Source organism: Pteropus medius, unplaced genomic scaffold (assembly GCF_902729225.1).
Source record: "Pteropus medius unplaced genomic scaffold, Ma_sr-lr_union100, whole genome shotgun sequence".
Taxonomy (NCBI): Eukaryota; Metazoa; Chordata; class Mammalia; order Chiroptera; family Pteropodidae; genus Pteropus; species Pteropus medius.
The window spans coordinates 9,130,325-9,150,073 of NW_024354500.1; the positions used below are offsets into that span (position 1 = coordinate 9,130,325).

General features: G+C 33.4%; 2 protein-coding genes across 5 annotated transcripts in view; one reads left to right on the top strand and one right to left on the bottom strand.

The window, feature by feature from the left end:
* RARS2 (arginyl-tRNA synthetase 2, mitochondrial) overlaps positions 1-19,749 on the top strand; it is a 58,388-nt gene that overhangs the window by 17,144 nt on the left and 21,495 nt on the right. For all 4 annotated transcript variants that reach the window (XM_039852896.1, XM_039852897.1, XM_039852899.1 and 1 more), the window contains 5 exons: positions 1,677-1,779; positions 3,097-3,180; positions 9,674-9,771; positions 15,062-15,117; positions 17,479-17,562. In XM_039852896.1, coding sequence (XP_039708830.1) covers positions 1,677-1,779; positions 3,097-3,180; positions 9,674-9,771; positions 15,062-15,117; positions 17,479-17,562 — 425 coding nt within the window. The remainder of the gene's footprint in view (positions 1-1,676; positions 1,780-3,096; positions 3,181-9,673; positions 9,772-15,061; positions 15,118-17,478; positions 17,563-19,749) is intronic.
* Positions 11,131-19,749, bottom strand: part of SLC35A1 (solute carrier family 35 member A1) — a 59,445-nt gene continuing 50,826 nt past the window's right edge. Inside the window, exon 9 of the transcript XR_005650697.1 lies at positions 11,131-13,285. The gene's annotated coding sequence lies outside the window, so the exon portion shown is untranslated. The remainder of the gene's footprint in view (positions 13,286-19,749) is intronic.

Genomic DNA, 19,749 nt, shown 5'->3' on the forward strand with positions numbered 1-19,749 from the left:
GGAAAACTGGGAAATAAGTCAAATCTGGTTGTTTCCCCCCACCCACTACCCTAAAGCATTTACTTCTCTTTTGGGTCTTTATTACTGGCAATAACCCTTCACATAATTTTAGAATTCATGTTTTAAATATTCCTAGTTTAATATATTATTGTAAGTCATTATTAATAGACTAAATGGGTAATTTTTTAATTTGTCTTTCTACCACTGAACTAATTGGAAGTTTTGTGATTCTGTTGACACAGTAACATTTTTAAATTCAATTGAACTAGTTTATCATGTCTAGAATAAAATTATAGATACTTCCTACTATTCATAATTTTTAAAAACTATCTATAGAAAATAATGTAACCTCTTTGTGTTTCTTAGATGTTTTAAGAGCCATCCTATGGGTTTATGGTCATATTAAACCTTTTATAATGTATCCTAGCTATATGTCAAATATCTTTGGTTTATATTCAGATCTGTATAATTTCAATTAATATTGTCATGGATCTTATTTTAAATTCTTTTCATTTTTAAGTATCTTTGTGTTTGTGTGTTAGTCCTGTTATTCTCATTTTGCTAAACTAATCCCAGTTTCCCACATTATTGGCACAAAAACTTGATTAAGCTATCAGAGTCCTTTGGTAAGAAAAAATAAATGCATTCAAAGCTTACATGAGTTTTCACAATTAAAGTTAATCTTTAGAAAATTGGAATGTCATATAGTCATTAGAGAACAGTCTTAGGAAAAAATAGTTTGCCAAACAAGCCAGTATATGAAGAAGTACAGACAGAATAATTCCCAGGGCCCAGAACTGGTGGTATTTAACATTTTTATTTAACATCAGAGCTAGAATTAGTATTATTTAACCAGAACTTAATTTCTCAGCTACACTTTGAAGTAGGTATAATTATTATCACACTTTTACTGAGTTACAAGGGAGGTACAAATGTCAGTAGATGAGTTTGGGTTGGTAAATGTAATCCACTCTAGGCTGCTGGATAATAGATTAAAGCTCAGGAAAATTTTTAATGGTCATTGTGGTCTTTAATGTATAGAATGAAAGTCACACAGGACTATTTTGGTATATGTCTAAATTTCAAGTGTGATAAGAACAAAGTCACTTGTGCTCCTCTAAAATATGTCCTTTTATGTCAGTCACATTGAGCTAGACAGACAGTGGTTCAGCCTATTTACTTTGCCCACAGAGTCTCATTCTCTGGTTCCTTATTAAAGATCAGAAGATGTTCAGTGAGAGTAATTATGTAGATGTATATCAATTTGTATACATCAATTAAAATTTTTTGTATATCAATTACAATTTTTTTATACTTTGAACTATTTCAAACCCATAGAAAAATTTATAGAGAATAACGTAATGAACACTCACATGCTCACTTTCTAACATGCCAAGTCTTAACTTTTTCCAAAGTGGTTGCTGTATCCCACAGAGATAAAAACCTACAATTAAATAGTAGAAGAGGAATAATTTTATAAGATGATAAAAGATAAAGTTCTAAGTAAATATAAGATGATATTTCTAATTTTTTTTTTTTGGCTTTATGTATTGAAAGCATAACACCTGATAAAATTGTGTCAATGTGGAGAACTCCATATTAGTCTTTTTTTTTGTTACACTAGTAAGGTTTTTAGGGTAACAACTGCTTTTTCTTATTTCAACATCTCTCTTTAGAGAAGTAGCGGATTTTCAGCTTTCTATGGATTCTCTATTGGATAATAGCAATGACCATTCCAGACCAGATATTCAAGCCCAAGCCACGAGACTGGCAGAGAAGGTACTTTAGCCTGTTATCTTTTTTTGACATTATAATAAACTTATTATTTTAAAGAAAAGAATTACTTGCAGACTATCTCAACCCTAATAATGAATTTAATAGTGTATCTTTGTTCAAGGTACCTTGGAATATATAATTTAAAATTATTTTAGCCATGTACTATAAGATTAGGTTGATTTTCCAAATCAGTTATAAAGAATTCCTCTTGATCTGACATTGTTCAATTTTTTGATTAACTACTTACAGGAAGTCTGAAGTATTAATTAATTTACAGATTGAAGCCGAATGGACTTCTGAATTTAGGAGAACAAGCTTGAGAAATTAGAGCAGTGGTTGCACTTTTTAAAATGAGTTTCTGAGAAGATGAACATTAAAATATGAGAAGAAATGATTAGATGTAAATAGAATCATGATTGCAGAGAAGAAGTGGTTAGGTGTTTTAATAAACCTCTTTCACTTCTGATTTCTCTGGTTTGGTATCTAAAATAGGAATTGAAAGGATTGTAGAGAATGACCAGATTTAAACTGTAAGGGTAATACCATCAGAAAAGGCAGGTCTTTTTTTAATAAGGTTATACATTTGACTCAGAAGGGATGTCTGAGCTCACTAAAGAATTAGAACAATGAAAGTCACTATCATAGAAAAAGATGTTTGAAGAATGAGTATGATAAAGGAATTTTAGTAGCTGAGTAAATATTTGATTTAAAAAAACCTACATTTTTATTTGCAACTACATCAAGAGTGGAATCATCCTAATTGTAATATTTAGTCTCGAAATGAAAACTAAAGGCTCTTCAGTGACAACAAGTCCATGGGTATATATCAGGTGCTTTGAGCATCTAGTTAGTTAAAATTTTAAGACATATTCACTGAAGACAATGTATTTAAATTATTTCCATTTTATGTGTTGGTGCAAGTGATTTAACGTAGGCCCTGACAGAATGTCACGTTATGTGGCTCTTTTGAAAAAAAAAAAGGTAGGTGAGCTGAAAAGTGTTCATTGCATGTCAGGGTTTGTAGGGTGGGGATGAAGTGATGCTCTTTTTCTTCTATGTTAGATGGAAATTTTGAGATGAGGGAATGAAAAAGAGAAAGGGACTAGGAATATAGAATAGTATTCTAGTCAGAAAAAGAAGAAAACATGTTTACCCAAATAGAATTGAAGAGACTAAAGACCCAAGTCCAGATACAATGACTGAGACAGATAATGCACCTGCTGCCTTTGGATAGTTAAAAATTTGATAGTATTAGAACTACAACTCTCATTAGGCCTATTTTTTAACATACCTATTTTACTTGATTTGTTATCTTTTCAGCTAAAATGTGATACAGTGGTGAGTGAAATCAGCACTGGTCGAGGGACTGTAAATTTCAAAATAAACAGAGAACTATTAACAAAGGTAAGAATGGGTTATATTTCAGCTCTTGCATCTATACTCATTTTCTCTGCTGTAGCTACAGTGGTTTCCCTCTAGTTTTTAAATTTAACTGTGACTCCTCTTGCCTCCAAACCTTTGCACATTCTGATCCCTCTGCCTGGAGTGCCACCCCAAGTTAACTTCAGATCTTGATATTTCCTGGCCATTGCTTTTCTGACCCCTTCATATATATGCTCTCATAACACTATATATTTCTCCTTTGCAGAATTTACCATAGTTGCTATTTTATATCCTTTTTATTTGATTAATGCCTATTGTCCTTTAAACTGTAATTTCCATTAGGACTGATAGTTTGTTTTTCTCACTATTGGATCCCCTGTTCCTAGGTGTGAGGTAACTGTTGCCAAATGAGTTAATAGATTCTGTATTGAATACCAGAAAGGTGCTGCTGGGTTCTGCTCTCTCTTAGTCTATAATCTGTTGGAAGCATAAGATTTATACAGAAGAAACCATAAGATAGCTTCTTCTTTTAATAAAATAAATATTAAAACAAACAAAAAAAAAGATGATTGGTTCAATAAGCTTAAGAAAGATCAAAGATGGAGAAATCAGGATGGCCTGGAGGGGTTGGGTAAAATGCATAAAGGAACTGGGTCTCACATGAATGAGACCATGGAGGATACGTAATCCTGGATAGGCAGTACTTTGATACCTTTTATTGAGAGTCTCATATCAATTTTATCATAATGCATGCTTTGGTCTTTAAAAAAAAAAAAAAAAGATATATACCAGCATTGAGTTGGTCAGGCTTAGTAATGCTGTAGTCTTGAAAATAACTATAAAACTAATATATCTAACTATAGTTTCTCACTGAAGGAGAGTTAATGTTTTATGTTTGTCTTTAGATCTTTGAACTTTTATCTTTTTTTCACTCTTATTTGAAAGTAAATTAGTTACCAAAATCAGTCACAAGGATAAGAAGGAAATTTGTTTTGAGCTTGTTAAAAAGTGTCTACATCCTGCTAGGCTGTTGATAATATTTCATGTCAATTTAGCAAACCAGTGAATCTAATTTACCATTTTTAAATAAGTTTAATTCTTCCACATATTGTCTTTTTTTTTTTTTTTTTTTTTTTAATGGAAGTAGAAATGCAACTTACCAAAGTGCCCACCAAACTTTAGGCCACTTGATAGGCATCAATATTGTACTTTTTTTGTTTTCCCTGAGATGGGAAAATGTGCTATAGTAGATGGAGTTTGCCTTTTCAACCAGATTACCTGAAAGAGATGTGGTTTTTATTTCAAGGCAAGACATATATTTACTTAATAATTTAAAATTTCAATGGCCATGAATTTTCATGCTTTATTACAATTAACAAACCAAGATTTTTCTCTGGTTTAAGGATGCCCACTTGCTCACTTATTAAAAATATTCCCAAATCCTTCTCAGTTGACAACGGAGGGACAAGAGTTAGGGCTTTGAGGTCCAGATACTCTTTCGCACATGAAAATCCTGCCTCCATTGAGGATCTGAATCTCAGGGTGATTTTTGTTAAAGGAACAAACAGATTGCTCACAGTGGCACAATGAAGATACACACCCTACATCATTGAACACTGATAGTCCGAAAAAGGTATTGAATATGCTTTTGTTAAAAGTTATAATTTTTTAATGATAATTATTTTTTGCTCAAAATCTAATTTCTTCTACATCTGGCCTCATTATTTTCAGGCCTTGACAGTGGCATTTGTTTGCGTGTCTAATGAATTTTTCAGATCACATCAAATAAAATTCAACTCTTCTTAGGACCATTATAAAACTTTTTTATTTTTATATCTTAAAGTTATCAAGATTGATATGTAGCCAGTGATCTTTGTTTAAAACTTATTCCTCAAGCAGAGAATTATGAATTTGTTATTGCTTACACATGTATAAACTTAGCCTTGCATAAAACGTTATCTGTTCACACATTGCAATTGAATTATTAGCACTGGTAGCACTGGGAATGATTAGTTAGCTTAAGTTTGGATCAGTAATAGTGTCTTAAAATGCCTTCATCTAAATCCTCCTCAAAGATAGGAGGCTAAAATGTGAAATTTATTATCTCTGTGACTAGATAATAAATATTTCAAAGCTGGAAAATATGACCAATGCATATATTGTAAAGAATTATCCCTTTGGTACCAAACCTGTACCTGTCAGTAGCTTGCAGATGACTTTCACAAGAAACTGTAACTTAAAGTAATAGTTAATTCAGTTTACAGAAAGAAAGAAAAAAGAAAATATGAGTTTAACTAAATAGGAAAAAGGCAAACAAAATCCTGTTTTTTAGGTGCGCCTTGGAAATACACAAGGTTAACATTTTTATTTCATGAGTACACACATGCATTTTTTGTTTGCCAAATTCAACTTTGCATGTTCTACCAAAACTTAAGAAAAAGAAAGATACTAACTTAAATGGCTCTAAATCTGTTTGTTATTTCACTAATTAAGTTTATGCCAGAAGGCATTAGATGCACTCAAGTCACAATTAGTGCCAGTTGGATGAACACATGGAAAGAATGAATAATTAAGTTCTTTTCCACTATTGATCAAAGAATTGACTAAACAGATAGGCAGTGGTAGCTTGCCTTAGAAGTTTTGTTGAGAGCTGTAGAGAAATTTATGACAAAAATCGTCCACAAGAAAAGTGATAGTGACAGACAAACAAAAAGTAACAGCCAATTGGAATATTTGTTAATTTGCTAAAGCATTACAAAAAAATGAAACCTTTGAAAGATTTAATTGCTAATTATAAACTTTATGCACTAAATTTACATCTTACATTTAGACATATTAATGAATAGTTAGGCTCTAGCTTATTCATCTATTGGAATATCAGGGAACTTTACTAGCTCACTGACATTCTATAGTTAACAACTTTCTTCAGGAACTGTATTGCTGAAATCTAAAGATAAAATGGCATAGATTCTGCCCTCAAGGATCTTATAATTGAAAAGAAAAGCATAAAAAATATCAGTATAATGTGTGATGGATATGATAATGTGATGGCTGGTATAATGAAGGCATGTATAAAGTTGCAATCCAGTGTGAAAAAAGGTTCCCAAATCTATCTTGAGGTGAGAGAAGAAAATTTCAAATTGAGATAACGATAAAGAAGAATGTACTTGGAAGTTAAAAAAGCAGACATTCCAGGCAGAGGGGTTGCCTTGGGCCAGAGGACAGCCAGTCAAGAACATGGCATTGTCTTGAAATCACCAAGTGATTGTTATGGTTCATACATAGGATGGTATGGAAGAGGATATGAAATTATACAATATGAAGGGCCTCGTGTGCCCTGCATAAAGAGTGTCAGTTTTTTCCTCTGTCATCATTTTCCATGATGTATTTATTATGTATACCACAGCTAGCATATGTGATGACTTTTGGTATTATGCTAATGAAATTTATTTCATTTTAATGATTTTACAATTGACCATTGAACAACGCAGGTTTGAAATATGTGTGTCCACTTACACGTGGATTTTTTCAATACCGTAAATGTATTTTCCTTATGATTTAATAATATTTTCTTTAGTTTTATTTTAAGAATACAATATATAATACAAATATATGAAATATGTGTTAATTGGTTGTTTCTGTTATTGGTAAGTCTTCTAGTCAACAATAGGCTATTAGTAGTTAAGTTTTGGGGGAGTCAAAAGCTATTCATGGATTTTTGACTGTATGGGGTATTGGCACCTCTAACCCATGCATTACTCAAGAGCAAACTGTATATTTATTGCAGAAAAATAACTAATGCTGGGGATGAAGTACAGCATAGAGAATATAGTCAATATTTTAATAACTATGTATAGTGCCAAGTGGGTACTAGACTAATTGGGGGCATCACTTTGTAAATTATATTAATGTCTAACCACTGTGCTGTACACCTGAAAGTAATATAAAATAATGTTGAATGTCAACTCTAATTGAAAATTGGAAATTAAAAAAATAATACTTCTAACTCATGATTTTTATGAATATTACAATGTGCCTTTTAAGAAATCAGTTCTCTCAAAATTAAAAATAAAGTAAAGGTGATATGCTTGTAAAGTAAAAATCAAATCAGAAGTTGGTGAATCTTTTAAGCAGTAAAGAATCTTTGAAGGAACATAGACTTGGTTAAAGATGTATATTATATAAGAAGATATGTGTTACTGTTTTGTCGCGGTGGTAGTTTTGTAGCAGCATAGCTGACAAATGATGAGGGTCTAAGCCCGGTGAGAGGGTATAACCATAATGATATTTAGGAGTTAGCATGTGCAGGGGTTGGTGATTAATAGATGCTAGGTTATGGAGATTGTGGAGGAGAAAGGATAAATGTTAGGAACTCCTAAGTTTCTGACTTGGTTAGCTGGAGATAAAGATTATGGATATGGAGAATGTAGAAGGAAGAGAAGTATATTTCATTAGAAGTGTCTGAGAGAGGTGCCCAGTCCTGAGTTGGACATATCAGTCTGTGGCACAGGAGAGATTTTGTTAGGTAAGTAGTAGTTGAAGTCTTAGAACTTTAGACCTAGGAGAAGTGTAAAAGTAAGGAGCAAGAAGCAAGCAAGGAAGGTGTGTAGTGAGGAGTGGCGGGCAGACAGTGGAAGAAGAGCTTGCAAAGGAAACTGAGAAGCAAAAATCAGTAGAAAGTGGTGTAATTACAACCAATGAGGGAGGGTAGTTGCAAGGAGCAGAGAGTAATCATCAGCTAAGATGGTACATGAAAAGTGGTCAGCGCTGGGGAAGGCAGGAAGGGACCAGAATTAGGGCAGATGATCAAAAGGAGCTCTAAACTTTAGCCTTATCTTAATTGTTTAATTTTTAAATTTTACATAAAGAATGTATTCATAAAAGTAATATATTAAGTACAATATAAGCATTCAGTTAGATTTGGCATTTAGAATTTTTATTTGAAGAGCACTTTCAGTGAAATTAAAAAAACTTCAGTAGCCTGTGGGTTAAATTGTTAATGGAAGGTTTGGAAGTGTATATAAGATAGTTCTTTATTAAAGTTGTTTTTTTTGTTTCTCTATGCCAGAGAAATCAACAAACTGAGAGTCATTCGTTAAAGAGAATTCTAACTTATTGCTATTACCATTTGTGAAGTCTACCATCCATGACATAAAAAGGGATGGCAAGTGAAAAAGATGGGCATACCTTAACTTAAATATTATCTGAATATGAATTTCTTCTCTCTAATGTTTACCTCCCCATTTGCAATCTTCTTGTTACCGTATTCTTGGAGTTATTACCATTTAATAGGCCTTTAGTGTATGGCAGGCACTACTCTCCTTAATGTCTATATATTTATTAATCCTTTCTCTGTTCTATTGTACAGTGTGAGTGAACAGAATATTATTTTCTCTGTGTTCTTGGGCAAATACTGTTTCTGAACCTTAGTTTTTTGTAGCTCTTCAGCAGGAAGTGTTGCCCACCTCTAAGATTGTGAGGCTTAAAGATAACAAAAGTATGTAGACTCGAACCTAGGCCTGTGAAGATGCTTCTTAAAAGTATTGCTTTGCCGCTTCCTGTTACCTTCTCTGCCTTTTCCATTAATTGGCCATCTTAGCCAGCTCTTAATGATAGTAAAATTCTTCATATCATAAACTACATACTTCGGACTCAAAATCCAGTTTGAAAAGAAAATCAATGTAAGAATGAATAAAAGTCTATTACAGTAAATTCAAACTCGTAAATAAATGAATGAATCAGTCATTACTGTTAGCAAAAAACAAAGTATGAATTTTATGAACTATATAGTAGTTCTGTGTTAATAACGAAAAATTAATCTAGAATGTCTTGGCAAGTTCTGTGAGATTTCCTTGTTTTTTACTTATGTAGCCAGTAGGCATTTGAATTGCAATTTTTTGTTTTCTACCATTTCTTACAATCATTATATTGCAAAAGCAGTAGCAGCATGTACTAGTTAACATAAGCTATGGAGTAAAAAAGGTTTTTGCTATATGATTTAATAACCATATAACCTTGGGAAAGTTACTTAACCACTCTGCTTCTATTTCCTCATTTGTGAAAATGATACTTATCTCTGAGGGTTATTGTAAGGATTAAATGAGTTAATACATAGAAAATGCTCAGAACAGTGCCTGACACATAGTATGAAGTTAAATATTAGATGCTGCTTCTGGTTTTGTTATTACTGGCTGTGGACTTTTGGCAGTTATTTAATTTCTCTAAACTTCAGTTTTTTTCACCTATAAAATATCTACATCGTTGGTTACTGGAAGGAGGAATGGGCATGATGTATAAAAAGGCCCAGAGCCCCCATAAATATTAACTCATGTTATCACTGCTCTGACTAGCATTAGCAATAGGCGAAGGTGGTGGTGCTGCTGACAGTGCTATAAAATTCTCAGTTCCATAAATTAGAATGAACAAATTAGTAACATTTAGTTCCCAGTAACAAAGTAATTAAGAAAATTGCAGCTTTTTTTTCTATAATTAAATCCCAGCCTTTACTTTTCAGACCGTGCTACAACAAGTAATCAAAGATGGTTCAGAATATGGATTAAAAAGTGAGCTTTTCTCTGGTCTTTCCCAGAAGAAGATAGTGGTTGAATTCAGGTGAGTATGTCCTCATCTTATGTGTTAGTTAATCAAGCTGACTGGGCAGGTGAGTGTTTTACCATTATCATCTGAGGTCTCACAAAATTACACATAGAATAATTGAAAACCAATGAGATTATATTGTTTTCTTAAATTTACAGTGAATTAATCATTAAACTATGAATAAAAGTTTTGGACTCCAATGAAAAAAAGTTTAATGATTATTATGAGCTCGTTTTCTTTTTGAATTGAGTATTTAACACTTTTTTGGAAGAATGAGTTCATTTTACTAAACTTTTTTTTTTGCTTTGGTAGACAGTTTATCAAATATACTACATTTGTACCTTATTCTGTAGTTTTTTAAATCATTCACACATGAACTTAGTTAAAACATACTTTATAGAAAACCATCTGAAAAACTAAAGTAAAAATAAGAATGCACATTTTACACACATATTAGATGAACTGCTGAAAATGTTAGGAGTTATTTTAATATTACTAGACTCATAGCAGTATAAATGGTTACTACCATATTACAAATTTTAAAGTAATTTGATTACCAGAAAACAAAGCCTTGTAGTATTTGTAATGTATAATTTTAAAAATTACCAGAAAATATCCTGAAGTTTTAATATGCCTCTAAATAGTCTTCATAATAACTTTCTGATATGGTATCAGTACAACCATCTAGTATTTGAACTGTTTTAAAGTAACCCAAAAAGAAAAGGAAGCTTTCAGAGAACAGTTGACAGGTTGACAGCTCATGAAAATTATGAGAGATACTGAATTTGCCTTCATAAAAGCTGAAGAAGAGTCTTAATGAACTGTTTTTCCCACTTAGAAAGATAGAACTTACTACAGCCTTTTATTTTCTTAAGTATCTATTACTGTGGAGGTTTAAAAAAAAAATTGATATAGTAAATATGATTTCAGGTTCCTTGACTCATTATTATAACTTATGTTGATAACTTAATTCAACTTAGTTATGATTAGTACCTGGGTAATCAGAGGTGAGTGGGTTTTATGGATTCTACATTTGTACTCTCTGTCATTCATTTGTGTTCTTAGAAAAGGCAGATCTTCTAAGACTCATCTGTTTATAATAAGGACTGATTGCTAAGTAAACTAATGTTCTTATGGAGCAATCAGATATTATGAATAAATCTTATACTCCCAGTACATTCAAATGTTTGTTGCATCACAGAGAAGAGAGGGTCTTCATGTGGTCATCCTTATATCGGAGAGGAGCTACACTAAGGCCATCCCACAAAGAAAGTTGCCTGTCATTTTAGTTATCTTCTCTTGCATAAGAGGCTACTTCAAAACTCAATACAGGGATTGCCAACCTTCAGCCCATGGGAAAAATCCAGTCTGCTGTATGTTTTAGTAAAGTTTTATTGAAACACAGGCTTGCACATTCATTTACATGTTGTCTACAGTGGTCGCATTCATACTACAATAGTAGTTGGGTAGAATTGAGTTAAATAGTTGAGATAGAGACCAGGTAGCCTGCAAGCCTGAAACATTTACCATCTGGCTCTTTATGAAAAAGTTTGCCAACTCCCAATTATTGTCTTAAAGCAACCATTTTAATGTTCATGACTCCATAGATCAAGAAATCAGGGATGGTTTAGTTCAATGGTTCTTTTACTTACCCGTGGTCAGTTATGTAGCTCTTTATCTAGAGATTGTACTGGGGCTAGAAATCCAGGTGGCTCATTTGTGTGGCAGCTCACCTGAGGGCTGGCCGGGCATCTCTCTCTCCACATTCTCTGCAGCAGAGTAGCCAGACTGCTTTTAAAAGGTGCTCAGGACTCCAAGATGGTAAAAACATATGATCTTGAGATAGGCACAGCATCACATCTGTCACATTCTCCTGGTCAAAGCAAGTCACAAGATAAGCCCAGATTCCAGGGGAAAGAAAATAGACTTCATCTCTTACTGGCAAGAGTGACAAGAGATTGTGGCCATCATTAATTCTTTTCATTCATGTCTTTAAATTAATGCAGGACACATTGCCTTCTTCTCTGGGGAGACACGTCAGTACCATACTATCACAATCCTTGCTATTACCTAACCAGCAGTAAAGGAAAATCATCAGGGAAGTGGTGTAGAATCTGTTTTCATGCATACATGCGTGCTTGAAATAATGCCATTGTAAGTTTCGTGAAGTTTGAAAAGTTGTCACCAGTGCTCAATTCTAATATCTTCTTCCTCATTTCACTTCACCATCTTTCCTCCCCAAACAAACTCAAAATACCAAGACTTCAGTCTTCCTTATTCATTGATTCTCTGGCTTTTCTCCTACATTTTTGTTTCCCATATAATGCTCCTATTTGTTTATGCTTGTTACAAATGTCTAAAAATAACCTGTTCTATTTGAATTGTATTCTGTAGGCTTTTTGAATGTCGGTTTATTTGCTTCTGTATTTGCCCCTCAGCTTTTTTCTAAAGCAGTTAAGGAAGGCTGGAACTTAAGCATCTGAATGCTGATGAAGGCGAAGTCTATTTCCCAGCAGCCATCTTCGCTCTCTGTTATTTTCCATTTGGCATTGCTGTGAGAGCATCGCTGCTCCCTCCCTCAGAAGTTTTCTAGCTGCTGTGGTACTTACCATTGTATTTTCAAAGTAGAGACAAACAGATAGGGGTGGGGGGGTGGAGGCTAGGGTCAAAATGAATAGAAAATATTATTCTTGAATTTCTTCTGAAAATGAGAGAGGTGGAAGAAGATAATTTTTTAAATATGTAGTATCTTAAATAGACCAGGCAACTTTACCCCAAAAAGCAAGAGATGTAATCACTGTGTTCAAGAAACTGGAGATGATGATGGTTGATGACAGGTCAAGTAAGTTGCTCAGGGTCATAGAGCTGACTCTGAAGCCTGAATACTTAACCTTGACTGCCTCCCTGTACATAGTGTCAGTTGTCATATATTTTATCAGATTTAGGAGCAGTGTGATAAAGTTCCAGGGTAGATGACTGTCCATCATAGATGGGCTGTAAAACTCAAAGGTAATTACTGTCACCTCTCTCCTCTCTGCAAAGTCAGCCTCTTCTATTTTGTTCAGATTCAGCCTGCAGGAGGAGCACAGTCAGCAGTAGTAGCTTTTCCTTTTTCCCCAACAGTCTTCTCCCACTTGCTACTGTTCCCAATGCGAAGTGTTCTCACAAAACAGATTGAGGACTTCCGATTGGAAAATGAGACTCCAAAAGATCAGGGTACCAGTTCTGACTGTTAGTAACTGATTCGGTGATCTTGGATGAGACAGCTTTTTCCCTGGTCTCTTATCCGAAAAATAAGAGCAATAATATGTGTCTTTTCTTACAAGATTGAGCAAATTACATGAAATCATTTTTTACAAGTCCCAATAAGGTGTCCAAATTCATTCACTGTGGCTTTGGTTGCCAAAGGAGTTGAATTTGTCTTTTCCATTTCATTTCATTGTGTTCCTTTCTCAGTAGAAATATGGTGCCAGAGAATGGCAAATTGATGATTTCAAGCAACATTTTGTCAAGACTGAAGACTTGGATAGATTCAATTCTTCTAATCGTAGAGAAAATAAATATAAAAACCCTGTGAAAGCTTTTAAAATATATATACATATATATATATATACATGTATATATATGTATATATATATATACATATAATACATATTATATATATATATAAATATATATACATATATATGTGTGTATATATATATATATATATATATATATATATATATATATATATATATATATATATATATATACCTAGTTTGAAAAAAAATCAAAGATTACAAAAGGATATTCAGTGAAAAGTCTTCTCCCCATCCCAGTTTCCTGGTTCTCTCCTTATCAGCATTTACCAATACCAGTTTCTCGTTTACCCACCTAGAGATATTCTGTGCATTTATAGACAAATCTTACACATTAGATATCGTTCTACTCCTTGCTATTTTCACTAACCAATGTATCTTATGTTCCTTTAATATTGGAACATCCAAGGCTGTTTTGTAATTTTTATTGTTTCATAGTATTCTCTGTTGATTTTTTAAATATGCTTTATTGAGGTTTAATTACATACAGTACAATACAGGTCACTGTCGTTCAACATATAATTTGATGAGTTTTAGCAAAGGTGTATAGGTCACATAACCACCACCACCACTACAATTATGGTATTAGAGAGAAACATTTCCTCTTTTTTCCCTTTTTTATTGATTTTTACTTTATATTATTCTCTTTTATTCTGCTCTTTTTGGTCCTCTCCTAGTTTCTTAAAAGACAACATTAGATTATTGATTTGAAACCTTTTCTAATATAAACATTTTGTGCAACAGATTTTTCTGCTTTAGCTCACAAATTTGCTATTAAGGCAGTCTTAGGGGTCACTTTGTTCTCATCCTCTCAGGAATCACAGTCCTTCACTGTCTGGTTTCATAAAACCAGTCAGTGTCTTATATATTTTTCTGGTTTTCTTGTTAATTTATCTTTCTGATATGAAAAAACTTATGAAATTTCAAACACAGAACACGATAAGTAAATCTCATGTGCTTCTCACCCAGATTCACGAGTCATCAGGATAGTGCCACATTTGCTTTATTATTTTTTTTTAACTCCTCGTTGTCTTAGTTCCTTCATTTGTGAAATTAGAGATTAGAATACCTTACCTCATACCTCTTATGAGTATTAAATGAGTTAATGCATATAACATGCATGAAACCACGCCTGTCAGGTAGTGAGTGCTCTTTGCTATTGTTAAATTATTGATTACAACTTCTTAAGCATACAGAGGAGTGATAAAGGTGTTGACTGAGAATTTGGAGTGGTGATCAGATTTCTAATTATTCTGGGAAGTTTTATGCATAAATATTTCTATATTTCTTTATTTTAATTTCTGATATAATAAATATTGCTAGATATTACCTATAAAACAAAATTTCTTTGGGGTCCTCAATAATTTTTAAAAAGAGTAAAGGGTTTGTGGACTGGTGCACTAAACTTAATTCTCTATAATCAACATTGCTTGTGTCAAAACAATGTCTCTGAATTTCTTTATCAATCTTTAAATGTTTCTGCTTCCTAAATGTGCCACTTCTGTGTGTAGTACTTCCTCGTGAATCACAGTATCAGTTTCACTAAGGATGATTCTTTGAGTTCTAATTTTTCTTTGCTCTAAATTTCTAATTTTTTACTCATCTTTGCCCTAAATTGCCAAAGGCCTTAGTCCCCAGTTGTATTAAACTGTGGAGGCATGACCTAGTTCATTTTAGAACTCTTGTTCTTAGAACAGAAATATAACTTTTGCAATTATTTGCAGTTCACCTAACGTTGCCAAAAAATTTCACGTTGGACATTTGCGTTCTACCATCATAGGTAAGTGTTGATTCACAGAAAATACTAAATATGCTTTTGGGAGAGTATTTGATAATGCCGTTTAATGGTTTAATGCTTAAATAACAATAGGACAAAGAAGTTTAAATTTATATGAGCTTAATACTAATTAAATATTACATGAAATGGGAAAAATTGGTTTTAGAAGTAAAAAGAAATTTTAAACCAAAAGATTAACTCAGAAATCAGTTTTAACTGGTATGTTTGTTATGATTTTAACTTTTTAAAAATATGTATGCGTATGGAGAAGATCTGAAGGGTACAGAAATGAAAACAGTTATGTGGGGATGATATTAATCCCCCCAAATTTTTTGTCTATATATTTTCTTTTTAAAAAGAAACAATGTTATATGTCAATCATATCTTAATTTTTTAAATCCAGACTAGAAATTAAAACAAGACTATTCTAATAGAGATTACTACCATATGTCATAGCTATATACTTACAATTTTCATGTATTTAAAACATATAATGCAGCAGCCCAATTTAAAAACTGTAATTAGAATTGTATAATATCAGAATTGGAAGGGACTTTGAAGTTTATTTCATCTACTCTGTCTTCTGGTATAGAAATCTGTCTGTTGCATGCTTAAGACAAAGCCATTTAACAGTATTTGAATACTTCTAAGAATTGGAGAAATCAGTACTTCGTGCATCAATTATTATTAAACTGGAGTCAGCTGTCATTGTTACAAAGTTCTCAAGCAGCATTTTGAGAGGAAATGACAGGACTTGATGAAAAAAGTATAAGAAATATACTATATAAGAAAAGCTACATGAGTCAGTCAAAAGTATAGGAATGAGTAAATGATGGGTAGAGCATGATAAAGTTGTTTAATAGTTATTAAGGGAAATAGTTGGACCTGGAAGAGAGAATATTTATTGAGAATTTACTTTCCATGTTAAGTGTTTCCATGTATTAGCTCAATTAGTTTCCCAAGAGCCTTGTTGGTAAGTACTATTAACTCTGGTCTATGGATGAGGAAACTCAGATACCAAAAGTAACTTTTCTAAAATCACATAACTAGTAAGTGTCACAACTAGCTAAGACTGGAAATTAGACAATCAATTCCAAAGCCTAGATTCAGTCTTTTAGTTGGATTTGTAAGATAATAAGGTGCTAAGAAAAATAGGAATACAGTCTGAGTACTTTTGTAAGGTGGTTCCTGTTGCTGGGACTATACAGAGTGAGAAAGTCTAGAAGTAGGGGAGCTGGAAGAGAAGTAGCTGTAGTAATTTAAGTCATATGTGCATATTTGCAGAAAAATAGAAAGAGATTTATTACAGGATATTGAGTAATTTACAAAGTTGTTGGTAGTACTGAAGAAGCTTGGATTAAGCCGACAACAATGACTCCTAAAACTATACCATACCATTTGGTCATCAAGGGAGCACCTGCCTTTTTTGCAATCACTTCCACTGCTCTACAACCATGCTGCCACCGCTGTAGTCGGGAAACTGCCACGAGTCCTGCCATACCTTCTAGAATTCATACTAGCCAAAGAGCCCCATACCCAGTCTTTCAGTTACCTTGTTGGTCAGATGACAGGACAGTAGGCCCTCTATTAGTGATGTCACACACATACATACAAAGCATTCACAACTATGCTTGTTAGAAAAATAAAAATGGCTCCTTTTCCACCTCATTTCCACCTTCTAAACCTCTTGCAAGGTGTATCTGATGGCCCAAATCTAAATGATATCTGGAACCCTAACTGCAAGAGATTCTGGGAAATGTAATTTTTAGGATTCTAGCCTCTGCAGTATGTTGAGAGCACACTAGAAAGAGAGTGGAATAGATGTTGAATATCAAACCAATATCAGCAGTTCAAAGGGGTGAAGGCCTTGGACTGCTGTGTGTTGTTAGGGAGCAGGCATGAGAAGATGGACTTCAGTGATTGAAAGAAGGTAAAGTGAGCTGTTTAGAGAAAAAACAGTATGGTTCATGGTCTCAGGTTCTTTAGAGCACAGCCAAATTATCTCTTGTTAATTACTGAGATTCTGTTATTTTCTGTTCTTGGGATTAACTTGGAGTAGCAATTACTCTACTGTGTGTTCCCAACTCCCATTAATTTTAATGAAAATTCTGTTCTTGTGAAAATTATGAGATTCTTTGGAATAACTTCCCCCAAAATAATTCCTTGCTTCCTTTCCATACATAAATGAAAACACAATAGTGAATGTTTTAGTTAAAAAAAAAAAAAAAAATTGAGATGGTAAATTTTGGCAAAAGAATTTTCTGTTATACTTTGATAATAGAGAAGCACATGGTTCTTACAACAGAATGGATAACAAGAAATGGATAACAAGAATGAGAAACTGTTTATTTTATTGATTACTAGGCAATTTCATAGCAAATCTCAAAGAAGCTTTAGGACATCAAGTAACCAGAATAAATTACCTTGGAGATTGGGGCATGCAGTTTGGTAAGTTTGAGATTTTATTTTTCACTGTGAAATTTAGTACTTTTAAATATCATGTCACTTGATTAGCTGGACAAAATATAGGCAGAATCTCATTAGATATAGTGCCTCTTTTTTTTTTTCCCTAATGTCTCTTTTGCATAAACATTGTATTCTATTTTTTAGAGTAATTCTCAACACACAATTAAGTTTTGGGGGAGAAAGTTTCACACATTTAGAGCGATACCTGATAAATACAGGCTTTTGTGGTTTTATTAAAGAAAAGTAGCTTACATATGTGAGTTAAGTGTAGAGTGAGTATACAGGGGAAAAGTAAGTCTACATACATACACTCTTCTCAACCACAACCCTGCCATTTTAAAACAAAGTCTAGCCACCCTCAGCCATCCTACATGAAGGGTCATCTGTTGTTATACTCAGTCAGTAGCCTAGAGGGAAAACAAAGTGGACACTTTGACTTCCCTTTAAATTATACAGTGGGGGAGTGAGACCCAGACAGATGAGTGCCACAAATTACCTCCAATGTCATAAGTTTAGTTAGAACCATTCCTAGCTCATATACTCCAGTAATGAAGGTACAGAAGGGCAAGGTAAATGAAGTTACTGAGGTAGTGAAGGACTGGTAGAATGTGAATTGCAAACTTTTAAAACTTTCTGGCAACTACTATGTGTGTTTTAAGATCCAGCCCTAGTGTTACCTCTGTAAAGCATTTTGATACACAGACATGCCCCTGCCCACCTTCTCACATTACCAAGTTTCTAGTATCCGGCTCTACTCAAATACATTTCTGTCTTATTGTATGCATATTTGTGTGCTTCTCTCCCTGCTAGATGATATGTTCCTTGAAGGCATGGACCATGTCTTAATTATTTTTGTATCCATAGTGCTTCGCACATAAGAGGCACTCAGAATGATGAATGATTCTGTCCTGGGTAGTATTTTATAATACTAATCGAAAAGAAAGGCTAGTAATGTTTTAAAGCTTCTATAAAATGCAGTGTGCACTGCAAGTTCTAAAGCACACTGATAATATTCTGTTCCATATCTAGCGAAATGAAATCAAAGCTATCAAAAGACAGATTTATCATGACCTTCTCTTATGAATATTACCTTTTCAGTTAATCTTTTTTAGACCCTAAAAAGGGTAGAACTTGAACTGTTAACAGTACCCTTACTATTCACAGTGGAGGAATCAGAAAACATGCCCTACATTTTAAAAATCTACCTGCAGTTCACAGCAGTAGGTAGTCAGAGGTTTAGACTCTAGTTTCAGCAATCAGATTTAATAGATGGTGTTCGCTTTATATTAGTCTGACCGATTTAGGCATTTCACAGGCATTAGCAAATACGTGATTATGGTATTCATGAAATTTTAGCTGCAGGATTTTATTATAGCTGTTTTTCTCTAAAGTACTACAGTGGTTAATGATCTGTCAACATTTCCATTATAACCGTCATTGTTGAAGAGTTTTAATTTTGGCTGTTTCATCTATCCCTTAGTGAAAGTTGGCAGACAGTTCCTAAACACAGAATTAGTTTTTGAAAATACATTAGGTGGAATGTTAAATGGAACTGGCCTTTACTTTTCCTATTTTTATTTTTTAGAACACTCTGGGCATCTTTCCACACCCTGTTCCCAAGACCCTGAATCACAATCCCATTCGCTTTTTCTTGAAAGTGAATAGAGCTGGTACATATTTCAGTCATCCTTCTAGATCCTGTCTAAGCTCCAAAGTATTGTATATCCATGTATTCAGTACCATCCCACTTTCTGCTGAGTCTGTATAGAAAAATGTACACCAGCAAGGCCCAGTGGCAATAGCTTCTTTAGAGCTGAAGCTTAGTAATTGATACAGTTGTAGAAAACAGATTGGTTTTTAAATAATTAAACTACCTTTTATAGCTCTTGGCCCCAGACTGCAGATATCCTTTCAAACTGAAATTGTGATCATCTTTTAGCATAATATCTTTAGAGTATAAATATTCATAGTTGATACAGGAATTTTCATTGCTGGAATCTATTACTATTTTTTAAAGAAAGTTCAAATTAATGCTATCTCTGAATTTATCATCAAAGACTAAAAAAATACCATGGACAAAAGACACATATAGCCAGATAAAAGAACTTTGTTGCTCGGTCACCTTGGATGAGAGAAGTAGTCCATGGGTGTTTCAAGTTTTTTGTTTTA